The sequence below is a fragment of the Peromyscus californicus genome, unplaced genomic scaffold, assembly GCF_007827085.1.
Source record: "Peromyscus californicus insignis strain IS unplaced genomic scaffold, ASM782708v3 Scaffold_7__1_contigs__length_154581171, whole genome shotgun sequence".
NCBI classification, from domain to species: domain Eukaryota; kingdom Metazoa; phylum Chordata; class Mammalia; order Rodentia; family Cricetidae; genus Peromyscus; species Peromyscus californicus.
The window spans coordinates 87,056,466-87,074,560 of record NW_026294595.1 but is presented as its reverse complement, the minus strand read 5'-3'; the positions used below and the strand labels follow the sequence as shown (position 1 = coordinate 87,074,560).

Below are 18,095 nucleotides of genomic sequence, written 5' to 3'. Positions count from 1 at the left end.
TCTTCTCACAGAGATTATCAACCCAGGGGAATAGCCAGCAAGGTGGCAGGAATGGAACAGCAGTCCTGCAGTGTGGTGTTTTACGTGGTATATTGTTAGCTACTTTTCTTGTACCAGATAAAACACCACAAGGAAAGAAATTTTATTTTGGTTTGTGGTTTAAGGCAGAGAAGGCATGCAGGAAAAAGTATGAGGCAGCTTATCACATTCCATTCACAGTGAGGAAGAGGAGAGACGAAAGTTGATTTTCCATTCATTTTCTCATTGGTTTGTTTGTTTGTTTGTTCGTTTGTTTGTTGTCAAGACAGGGTTTCACTAGGTAACCCTGGCTATCCTGGAACTCACTCTGTAGACCAGGCTGGCCTCAAACTCACAGAGATCTGCCTGTCTCTGCCTCCCGAGTGCTGGGATTAAAGGTGTGCACCACCACACACTTTCTCCATTTTATTCACTCTGAGACCCCAGTGCATGGAATGATGCTGCCCACATTCAGGGTAGGTCTTTCCTCCTTGGCAAAACTTCTCTGGTAATGCCTTCACAGGCATACTTGCAGGTGATTCTAAATCCCATCAAGTTGACAAAGTTAATCCTCACAATATGAAAGTAGGTCAGCGGGTCAGAGTTAGGGACCAGATTATGTCTCTATATCGTTGGAGAAATGAGCTTGAATGAGACTTTTTTGATCATTAGACTTTTGATAGCTCTTTCATACAATGAGGAGACAGTCTAGTTGGATTCTAATTTCCTGCCATCTCAAGACCTTGTGGTCTTTCATCTGCCCCAGGTCTCCACTTCTGATCTGTACCTGGGGATATGACTACCTTATAGTAGGTTTTATTCAGAGGGGCATCACAACAGGGCATATGCACACTAATAGCCTAAGTATGTTCTTCAAGAGGAGGCTATGCTCCAAAGAATACTGAACACATATTCTCTACCATCATGGAAAATAAGACATTGAATAGCACCAGAAGGAATTGTAGTTATACAAGGAAGAGGCTTTGTTAACAGGAGCATTGACATGCACTAAATTCTATAATAGAGATTGGTAAACTATGTGCATATGACAATTCTGGCCCATAGCCTATTTTGATAAAGATTTATTGGAAAACAACCAATAGTCATTAAAATCCAAATCAAGTTGTAATCCTCCTTCTGGAGAGTGAAAAGAAAGGTCTTCCTATTTGGGTTCAGTGTGATATTAGTTAAATATTGTTATGGGGAGCCCACTAAAGATGACCACTCAGACACAGTTTATAGCCCATTGAAAGTCTTTATTCCAGCTAGGACTACACTTAGTAATCAGAACCCAAGTGTAGTGCCAAGTGTTTAAGGTAGGGGTTTAAAAGGCTAAAACCACATCCTGATATCTTGCTGGCAGCTGCACAGAGAGATTTTGTGCAAGCAAACAGTTTAACAGAAGCTAAGATAAGTGATTAGCTGGAGAGGGAGGTTTGCACAGAAGATAAGTTAGCTGAGGCATCTTGATCTCAGGTTCCTACAATAGAGTTGGGAAATTTTCCACAGCATTCTCCACCAAGAAGATCAAGTTCTAGTTAAACCTAAAATGGCCTCAGCAAGAATACAAAATGGAGAAAACTCCATACTGTCTTGCCCTGTCACAAGATGACAGACTAAAACAGAAAATCTTCCATATCTATCTTTAATAAATCTTGGGTTCCAATAGATGAAATCTGAAGCCCAAACTGCATAATTATAGACCTAGTCAATGTTAAGAGAAAGAAAGATACATAGTAGACCATTTTAAATTAGAATCCATTCCATCTTGAGCCAAGATTTTCTTAAATGATGAATATATACTACAAACGAATGGCTACACTCCATATCAATTCCATTTGTTTCAAGTATTATTTCTCAAACTGTCGTGGGGTCCTAAGCATACCTTGTCACCACTTTCCTTCTAACCTAACGTGCAGAGTGCTAAACCACAGAAGCTTTATCCCCTCTTGCTTCTTATTTCACATCCTAAGAACTTCCTGCCTCTAGACAGGGTCCCCAGAACAATTTAGGTAGAATTACTAGAACTAGAATAACAGTGGAGACTGGAGGTTAGTGTAGGCTTTGATCTATGCCACAGGTATTCACCAGTAGAGAACCAGATGCCCCATTCACCAGAGGCAAGGGGAGATAAGGGAAGTGGCTCTTTCTGGCAGACAGAAACCCATTTAACAGGTTCTGAGAAATGCTGCATGTAAACATATACAGCCTGAGTTAAGCCCAGACTGTCATTTAGGGACATCATCACCTTTTAGGGGGATTGAAAGTTCCCTTGCACCTAATTCCTTTCTCCACCAGTAACACACTGTGAGACTTGTCACCCTAGTCTCCTGCCTTTCACCATTGGTTTAAATAAGCAAAAAGTGAATGCTGAGTGTGTATGTAGCTTTTTTAAAAATCATATGTGCATCAATATGTATTTTGGGATACACAGAATTAGCTGGAGAATGACTGATAGCTTAATGGACCATAAGATAGCAGACTTCATTCATTACAAAATGGGTGGCCTAAGGAGCAAAGGAGAGGAAGGGATATTTAAGGTGACAAATGATGGCATGTTTTTTAAATGAATGAACTGATTTATACTATCAAGCCTTGCATCAATTGGACAGCTCTATTAATTGATGATTGGTGTTGTGCCAGCAGAGTTAATTATATTAAAAGCCTCAGCACTCTAAGAACCTGTAGCATTTTCTTATCCAGAATTAAGATATAACTAAAGGTTAATACTGTTTTGTGGCACTTTTTCAAAATGGCAGAAATCCTTAGTCACATGGATGTAGCCTATTAATCAGAGTATTGGGTTGATGGAAACATCCGGTCACTAGCCACCTTGCTTACCTTCCACACCCTGATGGAATAATCAGCCACCACAGAGAAAAGAGGTCCAATTCCATTGTAAGTCATCAAGGAGCTCTTTGGGTAAAGGGCTTCTAGGAGAACATGATAGTCCTCTAGGATCATTGTGTTAAAGATCACCAAGCCCTACCACTGTCATTGGTGTTTCTAACTCAGTAGACCTAGAGTAGGGCTTGAGGTCCTGCATCTCTGGTGTATTAGATGAGAGGAACTCACCATGAGAACCATTACCTATGGACTGCAAGGGCAGTGTGTTCTAGTGACTTTAACAACCCTCTGTGTCTGCTGCTAGCAGAACTCATTTGAGGCTGACTTCAGTTAGCTAATTCATCAGAGTTCACTGAGCTTATTGTGTGGCATTTGGAGCACAAAACACCTTCTGAATCATAAATGTTGGTTCCATTCAAGGACCAATTATTGTACATATAAATAATTTCTAAAAGTCACTATCATGACTCCAATGCACCAACTATTAATCCCAAAGATGGGAGGAGAAAGACCACCAACCCAAATCATCATGGCCAAATTAATTAAAGAAAGCAACTAATTAAAGGGGGATTTTTAAAATTATGTACACAGGCTGTCTCCCCCTAAGGCAGGGTTTGAGAGGTCAGCCTTGGATATGAGGAAAATAAGGCTTTTATAGCTCAAGGGTAGGGGGGTTCCAAATGGAGGATTTGGTGAGCAAGATAGGTGAGGCTATAAGAGCAGAACATAAGCATAACAAGTTAGTCCTAACAACCTCCTGAAATAAAGACATGGCTGCAAGGTGGACATAACAAGGTAGCCATAACAACAAGTAGTTGTAGCACGATAGTCATAGGTGGCCATAAAGCCTTTTGAAACAAAGGTAGGGTTGCAAGGTGTTTATAAACAACTTTTTGAAAAAAGACATGGCTGCCATTCCTGGAACAGGCAGTACAGAACCATTTATAGTTAAGGTTATAGGTAAGGTATAGTCCAATCATTGAAAAACAGATTTAATCATAAACAGGAATGAACCTAGTTTGTCTTTACTATAAGATGACTTTTAAGCCTAAGATGGAGGTAGGCTATTTCTTTACAACCTCAAGCAATTCCTTGTTCTTCTTAGGTAGGAGAAAGAAGTGTCAATGGTGATGTAGTATCTGTGTGACTTTTAAACACAACACATGAGCTTTCTCATTTATAATTCTAACAGCAAATAAGTGTGTCAGTTGCCTCTATATTGATTGGCATTATTCTGTATATGGAGTTCCTGGTGGAAAGTTTGACTGCTCAGAACTAGACTATTTACTTTGAAGGTACATATGTAAAATTACCTTGCTTGTGAGGACCTCCCAGGATTCCCAGGTTGTTGTCCATGTTTTCTGCTGCAAAATGCAAGAAAGGTGCATCCTTCACCAACAACCAGCACTGCATTAGAGCATAGGTGGCATTACACTCTTGAATCCATTTTGAATTGACTTTTCTACAGGGATTAGAGAGTTAGTATTGGTTACTTCTCATGACCAAAAACAACATATGGATTAAGAGTTTATTTTGGCTTACAGCTGCAGAGGGCTGGAGCCATAATGGCAGGGGAAGCACGGCCTGCCAGCAGGGGCAGGAAGCTGCTGATCAAATTTTATTTGCATAAAGGAAGTAGAGAGAACAAGTAGGAAATAGAGTGAGGCTACAAACCCTCAAATCCCACCTTCAGTGACATGTTTCCTCCAGCAAGGCTCTACCTCCTAAAGGTTCCATAACCTCCCCAAAGAGCACCACCAATGAGGGATCAAGTGTTCAAATGCATAAGCCTATGGGAGATATTTTTCATTGAAACCACCACAGACACAAATTTAGTTTCATGTGTCTACATGTGGAAAACTAGTTTTCCCAGCACCATTTGTTAAAGAGGCTGCCTTTTCTCCAATGTGTATTTTTGACAGCTTTGTAAAAATGTAGGTGGCTGTAACTGCATGAGTTTATTCCTGGGTCCACTATTCTATCCCAGTGGTCTATCTGCCTGTTCTGTCAAGAACCTCAAAACACTTACGATCTTCCATCTATCTTGCAGGGAAAAGTATTCCTTAACTTAAAGGGAACAAGATAAATAATTTGTTTTTGTTGTTGTTTCTACTTTTTTTTAATAATCTCCTAATCCTCTTTGTATAATGTTGAAATCTAATTTCATTTCATGCTGGCTGTCCTTATCCAGTGAAGTGACCTAGTCATTCGAAATGGAGAAAAGGGGGTTAGCTTACAAGTCCTTGTAAATATGCTTTCTTAAACAACAAAGTGAATGACTGACAGGAAGTCAATTAAATCTCCTAAGCTTATTGATCATTTCTGTTGTAAAGGCAGAAAATCAATCCATGATTTTTTTTCCTCAGTGTATTTTCAACTAGATGTTAAATGTTAGAGTCCCTAGTCCAGCTGCAGGGGTGTTTGATGGAATATTTTCCTTCCCCTTTTACGGCAGTACAGAAATGATCTGGGTGAGTGAACTATCATCCAGCACCCGAATGTTGAGGAGTTATTTTACCCCTGACGCCACCTCTATTGCAGTGGACACACCAAGGTCTGATAGGCAGGCCAAGGGACTAGCCAAGAATCTGTTTGTCACAAAGTTGTCTTATGTGCCCTTCCTCAGCAGTGTCTCCATGGAGGTTGCTTAACTCTATGTTTCTAACTTCAGTGTGACCTTTAGGAAAAGGCCCCTGGAAATTACAAGTCTGTGCACACACAACTTGAGTCCTGAAGCTGCTTTCATCCAAACTCATTCCTTTAAGGCTCTGCAGTGGAAATTCATATCGAAAGACCAAAAGAAGGCTTTGCTCCATCACTGTGCCTTTGAATCACTGTGTCTTTCTTCTTCCTGTACTCTCTTGGTCAGTTATGGGGATGCCAGACAAGGTGGAAGAAATGTGTCCTGACATCCCCCAGCTGGAAGGCCTGATGAAGGAAATCAATAGCTTGGCCGAGTCAGGTGCCCGGTATACGGAGATGCCCCATGTCATTGAAGTGATCTTGCCTATGCTCTGCAACTACCTGTCTTACTGGTGGGAGCGGGGACCTGAGAACCTGCCCCCCAGCACAGGGCCCTGCTGCACCAAGGTCACCTCTGAACACCTCAGCCTCATCCTGGGCAACATCCTGAAAATCATCAACAACAACCTGGGCATTGATGAGGCCTCCTGGATGAAGCGCATCGCAGGTACCAACGCCCTTTCTCTCATTCTTTGAGCCAGCGGTTAAAGCAGCCAGATTTGCTTTTTAACTCTCGGTAGTTGTGTGATGATTTTGAGCAAGTTCTATTCTGTTTTTTAATCTTCTACCTTCCATTTGCTTAGCACCGAACTGGGGGGTAGAAGTTTAGCACAGTTTGTACAGTACTTGCCTAGTATATGTGAAGCCCTGGGTTTCAATCCCCAGCAGTGCACAAACCAGGTATGTTGGTACAGCCCTGTAATATGAACACTTGGGAGGTAGATGTAGGATGATCAGAAGTTCAAGGCCAGCCTTGGCTACATAGGAATGCAAGGCCAGCCTGGGCCAAGTGAGACCCTGTCTCAAACAAAAACAGCACAGTAAACTGAATGGACATACTTTCCTCAAGCCTTTACTCCAACCCTACTCCCCTACTAATCCAGGCCCCTCAAATCTCCAAGGAGCCTTTTAGATCAGCTGTACTCACTGTGATGATCATTGCCTTATTTGTTGGGGTGCTTAAGAAACCCATTGGCTCTTCTGTTACTAATTATCTATAGTTGGTTGGGAAGTAACCCTTTGCATTTGATATTTATGTAAAACTCGCTCCCATCCGGGCTGCACTAATTTCCTCAGTGTCATTCTGAGTTTGCATTTCACTTTCTGCTTTCTAAGATGGGCTTGAATGAAGCTAATAATAGCCGCACTTTGTTTTGTTGATTTTTTTTTCCTCTCTTTGTATCCCTCTTTAACTCCTGGCAAGCAGTAGGCTCTTAATGAATGTTATTAGCCAATTTTCTGTTCCTCAAGCAACCACAAGAGGAGAAGTTCTGGAAAACGAGTGTAATTCCCCCAGTCAAAGAACCATGAATATTTAGCATCCTGTGTGTCAAACTAGAGTCTGGGGAGCTCAACACTGTAGAAAATCATTCTTTTTGATACAACTTCAGTTTAGATCATGGAGTCCGCTTGTCACAGCTTCTCCCGTACAACCTCCTGGACTGTGAATTGCCAAAGCTAGGCTACAGGGAGCACAACACTGCATAGTGACTTTTCATAGCAAATGAATAGACACACATAGAATACTAGAAGAACAAATGGGAAACACTCCTACCTCCTTTCTGTCTCAGAAATGAGCTGAGTTTAAAATTACAACTATTTTGATTGCTGGATAACACAGACCCCGTGGACATATAATAAACAGAGTAGACAGCCCCTTATTACCAATTACCCTAAAAAGGTTGTTAATCATAAGGTAATTTGATGGGTTCTCATCTATAAACCTGAGTTTAGAGAAGGCTGCTCCCAAGAGTACCTGTCACTACTCTGAGGGGCACTGATGAAAACAGAATTTAAAGCTGTCTTTCCTGCAGCAAATCCAGATCTCATTCAGTGAAGCCACTTAATTCCTGGTGACTAATACAAGTTTTAAGTAGTAGCCTCAAGCTCAATTAGGTACAGCAGCAGTCCTATGCCTAGGAGAGTGCGGAGAAGTCCGGACTCCTTGGCTAATACATGTCATCCAAAAGCTACCTTCACCTTATCGGAGTGAAGCTATCTCTTTCTCTTTTATTAGAAAAGCAAAACATAAGGAAAAGTGAGAAGAAAAAGAAAAGCTCCTGGAATATAGCTGTTCTTAATTGAATTTCCCTAAGCTAAAGAAATGTCAAAATGGACATTCGCATGTCCATTGTCAATGGTTCAGGATGCATTCATTTCATTTTACTTTTTTCCTGCAATTACCCTGATTCTTATATTCAGACTATTCAGCTCAGCTGGCTTAAGTCATAACAATATAATCAGAATATAGTCAATGGGATATAAGAAATAGGGTAGAACGTGTGGGTTTCCATCATTCTAACAAAAGGCCAACATTGCAGACCCTCTAATTTCTTATTCAGCTTCTCTACTTCTAGCAATGCCCCAGTCTTTCCCAGCCCATGTTTACCTCCCTCCACTGAAACCCAAAGAAGATGCCAGTGCTGAGGGCTTAGAACTTGACTGGACTAATATGCTTTGGGCAGATTTTTTTAATGAAATAATTAGAAAGCGTGTGTGTGTGTGTGTGTGTGTGTGTGTGTGTGTGTGTGTGTGTGTGTGTGTGTATTTTAATTTTTAACACATAATAATTGTACATATTTGTGGGGTACAGTGTGACTTTCAGTGCACATATTCTTTGTGTAATGACAGATCAGGGTAGCTGATATATCTATCACCTCAACAGAAAGCACACACCCAGTGCTTGCTCCCAGGTCAGCACAGTACCAATTGCTATGAACAAAAGGCTTCCTTCAGGGTCATAAAATCTAGCTGGCAGAACTAGACCAACATGGACAGACTGTCAGATGATGCCAGATAGTCTGTTAGGGAGAGGAGAGTTATGGCATAGGCCGTGCATACATGAGGAATTCATGTAGGGTGGGGCTCCTGTGGCCTGGAGGAGCTGATAGTGTTGGGACCTTCTCCTGCAGCGGTCCTAGATGCCCAGCCTCCACTGTGGACTTTCATGAGAGGGAAGTATCAAGGGAGGATTAAAGGAGAGAGCTAGACACAGGTACCATCCTGGGTTGACAGATTCCTCAGTGTCACCTTTCCTTGTCGTGAATGGTCACAACACATGGAGCAAGAGTAAGGTGCCTTGTTTGCAAATGCAGTGTATGCGCAGCCGATCATCAGCAAAGCCAGGCCTGACCTGCTGCGAAGCCACTTCATCCCCACCCTGGAGAAGCTAAAGAAGAAGGCAGTCAAGACGGTGCAGGAGGAGGAGCAGCTGAAGACTGACGGCAAGGGGGACACCCAGGAGGCTGAGCTGCTCATCCTAGACGAGTTTGCGGTCCTCTGCAGGGACCTCTACGCCTTCTACCCCATGCTGATCCGCTACGTGGACAACAGCAGGTATGAAGGAGAGCTCTGGAAGCTGCCTGCTGCTCTCTGAGGCTGGTTTGGGCAATCAAATAGCATGGGAAGATGATCATGTTGCCAGGGAGATGAGGGATCCACAGCTACCACTCCCAGTCTCCCCACTAGTAGTCAGAGCCTATGTAGAGTAATTCTGTATGGATTGAGACACACATCCTCATGGGCCACTAGGAGGCAGGAGGAGCTAGTTGAACAGGATTGCATTGACTCATTTCAGACCTTCTTCTATCCCCTTATGTACTCATTCAGTGGATGTCCTTGACTGTGCCAGGCACTCTTCAAGGCCTTGAGGGAGAGGACATACTCTTTAGCATAGGAGCATTCATTCTGGGAGTAAAGGGGCATAGACAATTAGAAAGAAAAAAAAAAACAGAGTAAAACCATATTGAGAGAAGTAAAAAGAATTAGGAGAGGCAGGGAGAATGGAGTGGCAGTTCCTTTACTGTGATGTTCCTGGGAAAGCAGCATTTGAGCAAAGCCCTCAGGAAGTACGAGGCTAGGAACCATAAAGGTCCAGAACAAGAGGATTGTGGGAAGAGGGACTATGGGCGAATGTCCTCAGGAAACAGTGTGTTCAGGATGTTCACTAGTTGAAATGCTCGAATGTCACAATTAAGAAAATTAATTCTTAAAATACCAGAAATTTTCTGTATGAGTCATCCTTTATCCAAACCCAATATATTCATTTGGCATATGAAATTTAATTGTGATATAATGAATGGTTAAACAGTAATTTGAGATATATGAAGGCCTGTGGTCCTATATGTCTGTAAAGAATGCAGGGTATTTGTAGATGAGCACAGATGTCTCCAGGGAAACTTAGAAGGTGGTATCGAAGCCCTTACTGCGTTAGTTCCTTTCTCCAGGCTGTGACCAGATAACCGATGGGAGGGAAACTTAAGGAAGGAGTTAGTTTGGCTCACGGTTTGAGGGGACACCGACTACCATGGAGGGAAGGTGAGGCAGTGGGGCCTTACTTACATCTGGGTGGATAGAAGCTGAGAAAGGACAATGTCATGGTTTCCATTGGTTTTCCCTTTTTTCTCCTTATTTATTCAGTCTGGGACCCCAGTCCAGGAAATGGTGTCACCTACCTCTAGGGTGGGTCTTCTCCTCTCATACAATCCTCTCTAGACACGCCTTCATAGACACAAATCTGGGCCTCACTGATACCGTAGGCATTTCTTTTTTAAATGCTTTTTAACCTTTATTTTTATTTTATTTTATTTTATTTTATTTTATTTTATTTTATTTTATTTTATTGTGGGGTTCCTTTGAGACGGGGTTTCTCTGTTTAGCCCTGCCTGTCCTGGAACTCACTCTGTAGACTCATAGATCTACCTGTCTCTGCCTCCAGGGTGCTGGAATTAAAGGCATGTGCCACCACCACCTGGCTTTAGCCTTTATTTTTATTTTATGTGAATAGGTGTTCTGCCTACGTATGTGTCTGTACACCATGTGATTGTTTTATACCCTAGGACTGGAGTTACTGACAGTTATGAGCTGTCATGTGGGTACTGGGAATTGAACTCAGGTCTTCTGGAGGAGTAGTCAGTGCTCTTAGTCAGAGAGCCATCTCTCCAGCTCCCCACTAGGTATTTCTTAACTCAATCAAGCTAATAATTAAAATTAACCATTACAAACCCATCCCTTGTCAACTTGACAGACAAATGTGTCACTTTACACTGTGATATTTGGCCTTTGCTTTCTTTCTCCCTACAATTAAATGTATATTGTTTTCCCATGCTGGTTCTCCACTTCAATGTCAACAGGGTACCCAACAATGTACACTAATTCTGACTGTACCTAGAGTTAGTATCATCCTGTAAGAATGCCCCAACTGCAAACACCAGCCATGTATGGGGTACCCATGGGTTAGGGATGTATGTAGTTCAGTAGTAGAGTGTTTGTATAGGATTTTTAAAAGGAAATCACTAACAAATACTATAGATGTAATTCTAAACAGTCTTATGAAATGAAAAACAGAACCAAATACAGAGTTAAAAGCCCAGAGATCAGAGCAGTAGCCAAGAGCTAACACTACCTTATATTACCACTCACTGCCGTCCTTCCCCTGAGAGAGACCTTCTTCCTGTGTCCTGTCTTTTTATTGCCTTTCTGTTCTGCCTTATCATTGGCTCTAAACCCAACCACATGACTTCCTCGTCACTGCCTGTCTATACAGACCTCCAGGTCTCTACGGTTGGTACTGGGATTAAAGGCGTGTGGCACCATGCAGCCTGTATCCTTGAACACACAGAGACTCTGCCTGCCATGTGATCGGATTAAGGGCATGTGCTACCACTGCCAGACTTCTGCTTAATGGCTACAACCTCTGATCTCCAGGCAACTTTATTTATTAACAGACAAATAAAATCACATTTCAGCACAAATAAAATATCACCATAAAATAATGCAACCATTAACCCACAACTGAAGTCATGTGCATTGAGCCCACCACACAAGACTTGCCATTTCAACAATCTGTCCATGAACAGAGAGTAGCTCACAGGGACCCACCTTTACTTCTGAATGATTAGATACTAATAAATTCTGGGAGAGGAGGGATCGCTGTCTTTAGTTTCGTGCCCTCTGCTGAACCTACCAGGTTCCAAAGGATAACTCTAAGCCCATGGTCACTAAGATGGTCTGTTTATTCTCAGTAGATCACAAAACAAATAGATAATAACATAAGAGAGAGATTTGTGGGAAGGGGGGGAGTAGCAAAGTGGTAGGAAGGTGGGGGGCAAGAATGGACAGTATGTATTGCATACATGTGGGAAATTGTCTAAGAACAAAATTAACAAAAATGAAGTTAAAGCTGGCCGGTAGTGGTGGTGCATGCCTTTAATCCCAGCACTGGGAAGGCAGAGGCAGGCAGATCTCTGTGAGTTCGAGGCGGCCTGGTCTTCAGAGTGAGTTCTAAGACAGCCAGGGGCTACACAGTGAAACCCTGTCTTGAAAAACAAAAAATAACAACAACAACAAAAATGTTATAAGGAAGTGACCAGGTTAGCCACAGTTTTGCTGTGCTGTGCAGAATAAATATAAACTTGGATTTCTTGACCCCTGCCTCAGAATGATTCATAGTGAATAAGGCCTGGCTCTGGGTAAAAACCCATAATAAGAGAAAATGGAGAAATATGTGTTAATATGGGAAAATGACTTTATTACAGTTTTGACTGAAACTGAGAGGAGCAATTCTCTATCTCTGGGGCCGTGACAATGCGCTAGTATACGTGGGGGAGGGGGAAAGGAAACAAAAGGCAGGAAATGTGCATATTTGATTTAACTGAGGGCTCAAGTTAGCAGTAGTGAAAGATGGGGTGGGGTGGGGAAAAAAAACAACCCTCTCCTGGGAAAGTCCAGAGTTCGTGGGACTAGCTATTTCCACTCTCGGTATGGCTTTTCTGGTAGGTATTCCAATCCTTAGGACCCCCCATAGAACTCAAAGCACATATGATTACTGATTGATTAAAAGAATACAACTCAGGAACATCCAAATAGAAGTACATGGGCTTGGGGTTGCGCAGAGTTCCCATGCTCTCCCCAGGGGTAGCAGCCTCTCGGCACATCAATGTGGTCACCAGTCTAGAGGCCCTGAACCTCATTCAGCAGTTTTTGGTGGTGGTGGCATTTGGTTGTGTTTTCTTTTGCTTTGCTTTGTTGTCCTGGGCATTGGGCCTAGGGTGGATTGCCTGATAGGCAAGTGCTCTCCCACTGATCAGCAGCCTTGATCTTTAACAGTTTTATAGGTGTTGTTGACTGACTGTATCAATAGCCAATGGTGTTTGAGTTTGAACTGAATCCTCTCAACTCATTCCAAGGGGTTAGGAATAAGTCTGAAAGTTCTGACCCTATAATCTGATTCCAACTAACACTCGAAAGTTCTAGTCTGTCTGGGGCCCAGGTGCTACCCTGAAGTTATCTATCCCCTCAGCAAGGTAGCCTCATGCCATTCACACACCCAGCTATGGCCAAAAGCTTATGAAGAGCAAAAAATTGTTCCTACTGCTCAGGACCCCCTTTGGCAGGAATAGAAGCAATGACTAAGTGTATAGTTCAGTTTAACAAAGGCTCTTAAAGTTGAGAGACTTACAATCAGGGAACATTAGAAGGGATGGAAAAATAGCTGAGAGAACATGACTGATGTTGGAGTCATTTCCCATGCGTGGCAGGAAATTTATATTCATTTTAGCATTTACCTTTATCATATAGGCTGCACTTAATGTAATATGAATGAGCTTACTTATATTTAGGATTTGAAAAAAAATATCTTCTGCATACATACTGTCTTTACACATACACACACATATGTATCAACACATATGCATAAATATGTACATTAAGACTAGAATAGTGTATTTCCTTTCCTGGCAACAGGAAATTATACTCACTTTGACAAAGAAACTCTGCTCTTAGAATATCAGCTTTAGTCATTTCCAATAACGTAATTACGTTAGCAATTTAAAGAAGGAATTTGTCAGAGTTTGAGGTGAAAACAAAAATAAAAATGGAGTGAGATTGCTCCTGGAATAGCTTTTGAATTGCGTCTGTCGCCACGGATGATCAAGACTCAAGACAGAGCGTGTTCTGTTTACAGGGTGCTTGACAGTTGCTAAAAATGGCAATGTCAGAGAGTCTTCGAGATCATCATTAATTCATTCATCTCCACTTTCCAACCTGTTCTTCCCTGAGCGTCACAGCCATGTGAGCCTGCTTAGAAATACATCCTCTAACATGAGTGCTTGTCCCTTCAAAGACCTTTGTAGCAGTGAAAGCAGAAAGCATGTATACTATACTAAGTGTGAAGTGTAGAAAAATGTTCAGAGCACTAGCCCTGGGGCTCAAGTCTGTAATTGCAGCAGTTAAGAGGCTGAGGCGAAAAGTATACAAGACTTCAGCCTAGGCTACAGAGTGAGACCCTCAAAAAAAAAAAAATACAGAACAACATACTTATTAAGTTGATTATTTTGGAGGATATGGCTATGCATTATTATAAAAGCAATTCTTACATTTGAAGAGACTGACTGAGGCTTTTGCTTTTGCTGGTCCTCAAAGCCAGAGTTAATAATACACCTTAAGGTCACCGAAGACTTAAGACTGCTTTCCTACTGTGTACTCAGCCTGTTTGTTTAACCTGAATAATGTAACAACCAACCTTACTTGCCTTGGATTTCTCATGCAATCAACTTTTACAGCCTAAATTAATGCATAGCTGTAATCTTAAGTAGTCTTTCATGCCCCTGATCTTGGAGTAATGCATGTATGTTTGAACATGTATTGCAATAATCATTTGCTGAAAACAGCAAATATGAGTGGAAAGCAGTCATAAAACAGACAGCCACCCTAAATGCTGAACAAAGATTCAGATACTGCTTGATAATGTTTGTTTGTTATCTGGGTCAATCAGAGTCAGTGACTTAATCATTTATAAAACTCTGTTAAAGATTTCTGTAAAGTATCCCTCATTCCTTCCTGCATGCGCTATTTTCTGTGCTGTTCAATAAAAGAGAGAACAAAGCTCTTTGTTAGAGACAGACACATAGGGACAGACAGACACAGGGACAGATTCGCAAGACAGCCTTCAGACAGGTGTAGAGTCAGACTCATAAAATAGGCAGACAGGATGTAGGAAGGAAGACACGGGGAGACTGAAACAGAGAGTTCAGTCTGGGCTTGCTCCTAGTCAGGTGATACCAAGAGGAAGCACTTTGATTTCTGCCCTTAATTCGACACCGGCACATTATTGGTGACTGAGTTTATTATTAATGCATTCAAATGAGTGCAGGAGGACAGTTGGGATTGTGGGTCATAAAGTGAGGCTTATTTTTGCCTCCCCTTCTAACCTTTCCTGAATCTTTTGTCACCTTTGTCCCCTCCCACAGTCTTTTCCCCAGTTAAAGGCTGCTCCTTCCTTCCCTTGTGTCCATGAGAAATGGTTTATCTGAGAACAAGTGCATGCTTGGCAGGCCCAGAACTTGGAGACTAGAAGACTTCAAGAAGGGAAAAGAAAAGAGTTGCCCTATCCTGGGATTTTTTGCCCATCGTCTCACTGTGGGTAGAGATTTGAGAGAGGGAAGTCATCTTCTTTTTCCTTAGGGTCAGCCTTGAATAAACCCACTTGGCCAAAATCTGTCCCTGGGGTTTTCAGTGGAGTGGAGAGCAGCGAGCAGTACAGACTTTAGATTCCAGTAGTACTTTCTTCATCCCAAAGAACCAACTTACGCAGAATGATGGAGTGGAGGAGTTGGCAGAGACATTGTCGTCACCTCATGTGTCCCCCACCTGGATGGATAAGTGTCTCTTCCCTTCTCCTGCCCAGGATGTCCTGTATTGTTTGCTTAGCCCAGTGAGGGGAAGAAGTGGAGGACAGAAACAATCTTGCTTTGCACACAGTCCCATCCCTGTTTCAAATTATCTTCAGCTCAGCTTGTAGCTCTTACCTGTAGGCTCTAACTTTGCTCTCTATAGCCAGAGAAAATCAATCTTTCATATGGCAGCACTTTAAAATGTTGAAGAAACTCCATGCCCTTTCTTCCTCTCTGTTTTTCTTCATTGTATTAAGCCTTTGTACTTCCCGCATCCCTGTGAGATGGTTTTTAAACCTTCTGAAAAGAAGTTTTCACTGGTCAGTGTTGAACCTGAAGCTGGCAGGATACAAAAGAACTCCGGGTGTGTTGTGAGCAGATCAGGGAACACCAGCTGCCCATCTCCTCTTGCTAGAGACAGAAGTCAAGACAGACTCAACAAGGCTCTAAAAGGGCAGTAGTCTTCTGCCTCCTTTCTGAGAAACAGAAACATGTAGAACATGGACTTGGTCGCATGATTTTGGTTAAAAATATCTCTGAAGCTATCAAAGTAAACCTTGTGCAGTGGCCATCTCAGACTGAGCCCTGTGTGGAGGGAAGCCTTGCAGTAACACTGAGAGAAGCCCTCACCTCAGACAACCTGACCCTGAACCCAAGAGCACAACCTCGGTAGCTTTCAAAACTTGAGAACCTTTCATTTTAAAAATATAAGTTTGAGTCTCCTTACTCTTACCATTGCTCAAGATTCTATTCTGTCCTGTTTGGCGGCATGTGGAGTTGAAGACAAGGCCTTGCTTATGTAACCCAGTCTAGCCTTGACTACTCATAGCAGTCCTGATGGCTGACTCAGCCTCCTCAGTGTACAACTGTTGGGAACAGAGAGTCATAATTGCCAGTTTATGTTTAGACAACATATTTGTCTAAACATATGGCAACGATGTGGATACCCAGCATGGGCCAAGATGGACATGTGTGAGGCTATATGTCCTCTAACACCAAAAGGTGGACACCAGATGTCCAGAGAACACAAAAATGTGTAGTGATGTGATATATTATGTAACTATTTCTGGCAAAATGCCACTTTTGTGTAGGTTCTTTATAAATGTGGCCTTGAGGTCAAAACCAGAGACTTTACCTTTACCAGCCTGCCAGTATCTGCCTGTCTGTTGGCATGTGAGCCTACTTCTGTATGACCTGTGGACCAGTCTACATGTATGCCTGTGTGTGCCTACATGGGTGCCTGCCAGCATCTGGATGCCTAGCAGTCTGTACAGCAGCCTTCAGCCAGAGTGAATAAAGTACGTCTTCTCTGTCTACAACTCCTCACATGAGCCACCTCCTCTCCTGGCATCACAGCTAGGACCTTGGGGTGCCATCCTCAGCTTGTTAAGTTTCTATTCTCAAAGCTTCTTGTTTTCTCTGTTAATGTACTCAGTTATTTTAGCTGCTTGGGTTGCTTCCCTCACCATCTCACATGGACAAGTCCCAACTCACGACCTCCAAACTGAATCTCCCCTTACCAGGAACCTGGCATGTCATGGCTGCCTTTTGGCAGCAACCAGTGCAGATGATAAAAGACCCACAGGCTAAGTAATGATCTCCACAGGGATCAAGTGGCTCCCTATTGAATTAGATGCCGAATCCTCTGAAAACATGGGGCAGGAAGGAGAGAAGCATCCCTCTGAGCAGAGTGAGTCTGAGCAATAGACATGAAAGCAAAATCTTTTCTCCTGCAAATAGCATCTTGGTCTGGCTTGAGGGAGAGTTGCAGGGAGCTCATGTGCCTGGGAGAAAACATTTAACGGAATGTTCTTTGTACTCATCATTCTGGATCAAGGAAAGAACTTTACTAGAGACAGTAAAGATTTGCATTTCAGAAGAGGAGAGAGCAAGGCTAAATTCCCACACCTCAGGTTTCATCCCAACATGAAGGTAAAGAGAATGCTCTTCCTTCCACCAGGACACGGTACCTAAGGTCTTGTTCTTGTCACTCTTGCTTACTGACCATCCCCGTGGCTGTACCTTTCCTTGGCAGATTAGGATACGACCCTTGCCTCTTCCCACTTAAGCCAAAGTACAAATGCACAAAGCACATTTAAACCAAAACCACCAAGGAATGAACAGCTGGTGGTTCTGATAAAGCGAGAAATGTAACCCTGGAAATGCATTCTGGGAAAAAAAATCAATGTGAAGGAAATCAAAGAGCTTATCAGTCTCAAACCTCAAACTTGAATTGCATTTGGGCTGCAGGTAATGGAGTGACTATACTGTTTAAAGAGATGAGAAGTCTATTATACATAAAAGAAATCCAAAGGTAGTGTATGGCTGGTATGATTATTCATTGTGGAACCTTACACCTTTGTCTTTGTATGTTTCCCATTGCCTTCCATCTCCAAAGTTATTTTATGTTTTAATATGGCAATTATAGTTCCAGACTTCGGGTTTTCACTCTAATCAGAAAGGATTAAAGCAAATTTCACAGGCAAAGACAAAAAGACACTCTTCATAGGGAACTTTTCCAGGAAGTCAATTCTTCAATCTGCACTTTGATCTCATTGATCAGTTCCTGGATATAGGTTAAGGGGTGTGGAGTAGCATGATACTTAGTGGGACAGGACGACACTCTGAACAAAGGAAGGTCTTGTTGCTATAGAAGAAAAGGAAGATGGGTGCTGGGCATGCAACTCGTAGTGTCTATTAAATAAAGAAAATGCCAGCTGAATTTGAAACAAGAGTGGTTCAATAATAATGTTCTTGAGGCTGGAGCCCAAAGCAGAGAGGCTCATAGGAGATAAGAAGGAAGGGGGTCTAAACATG

At 42.3% G+C, this 18,095-nt stretch overlaps 1 protein-coding gene across 4 annotated transcripts in view; it reads left to right on the top strand.

Annotated features, from left to right (window-relative positions):
• Nucleotides 1-18,095, top strand: part of Ryr3 (ryanodine receptor 3) — a 521,392-nt gene that overhangs the window by 438,085 nt on the left and 65,212 nt on the right. For all 4 annotated transcript variants that reach the window (XM_052725780.1, XM_052725779.1, XM_052725782.1 and 1 more), the window contains 2 exons: nt 5,735-6,055; nt 8,703-8,943. In XM_052725780.1, the coding sequence (XP_052581740.1) occupies nt 5,735-6,055; nt 8,703-8,943 (562 nt within the window). The remainder of the gene's footprint in view (nt 1-5,734; nt 6,056-8,702; nt 8,944-18,095) is intronic.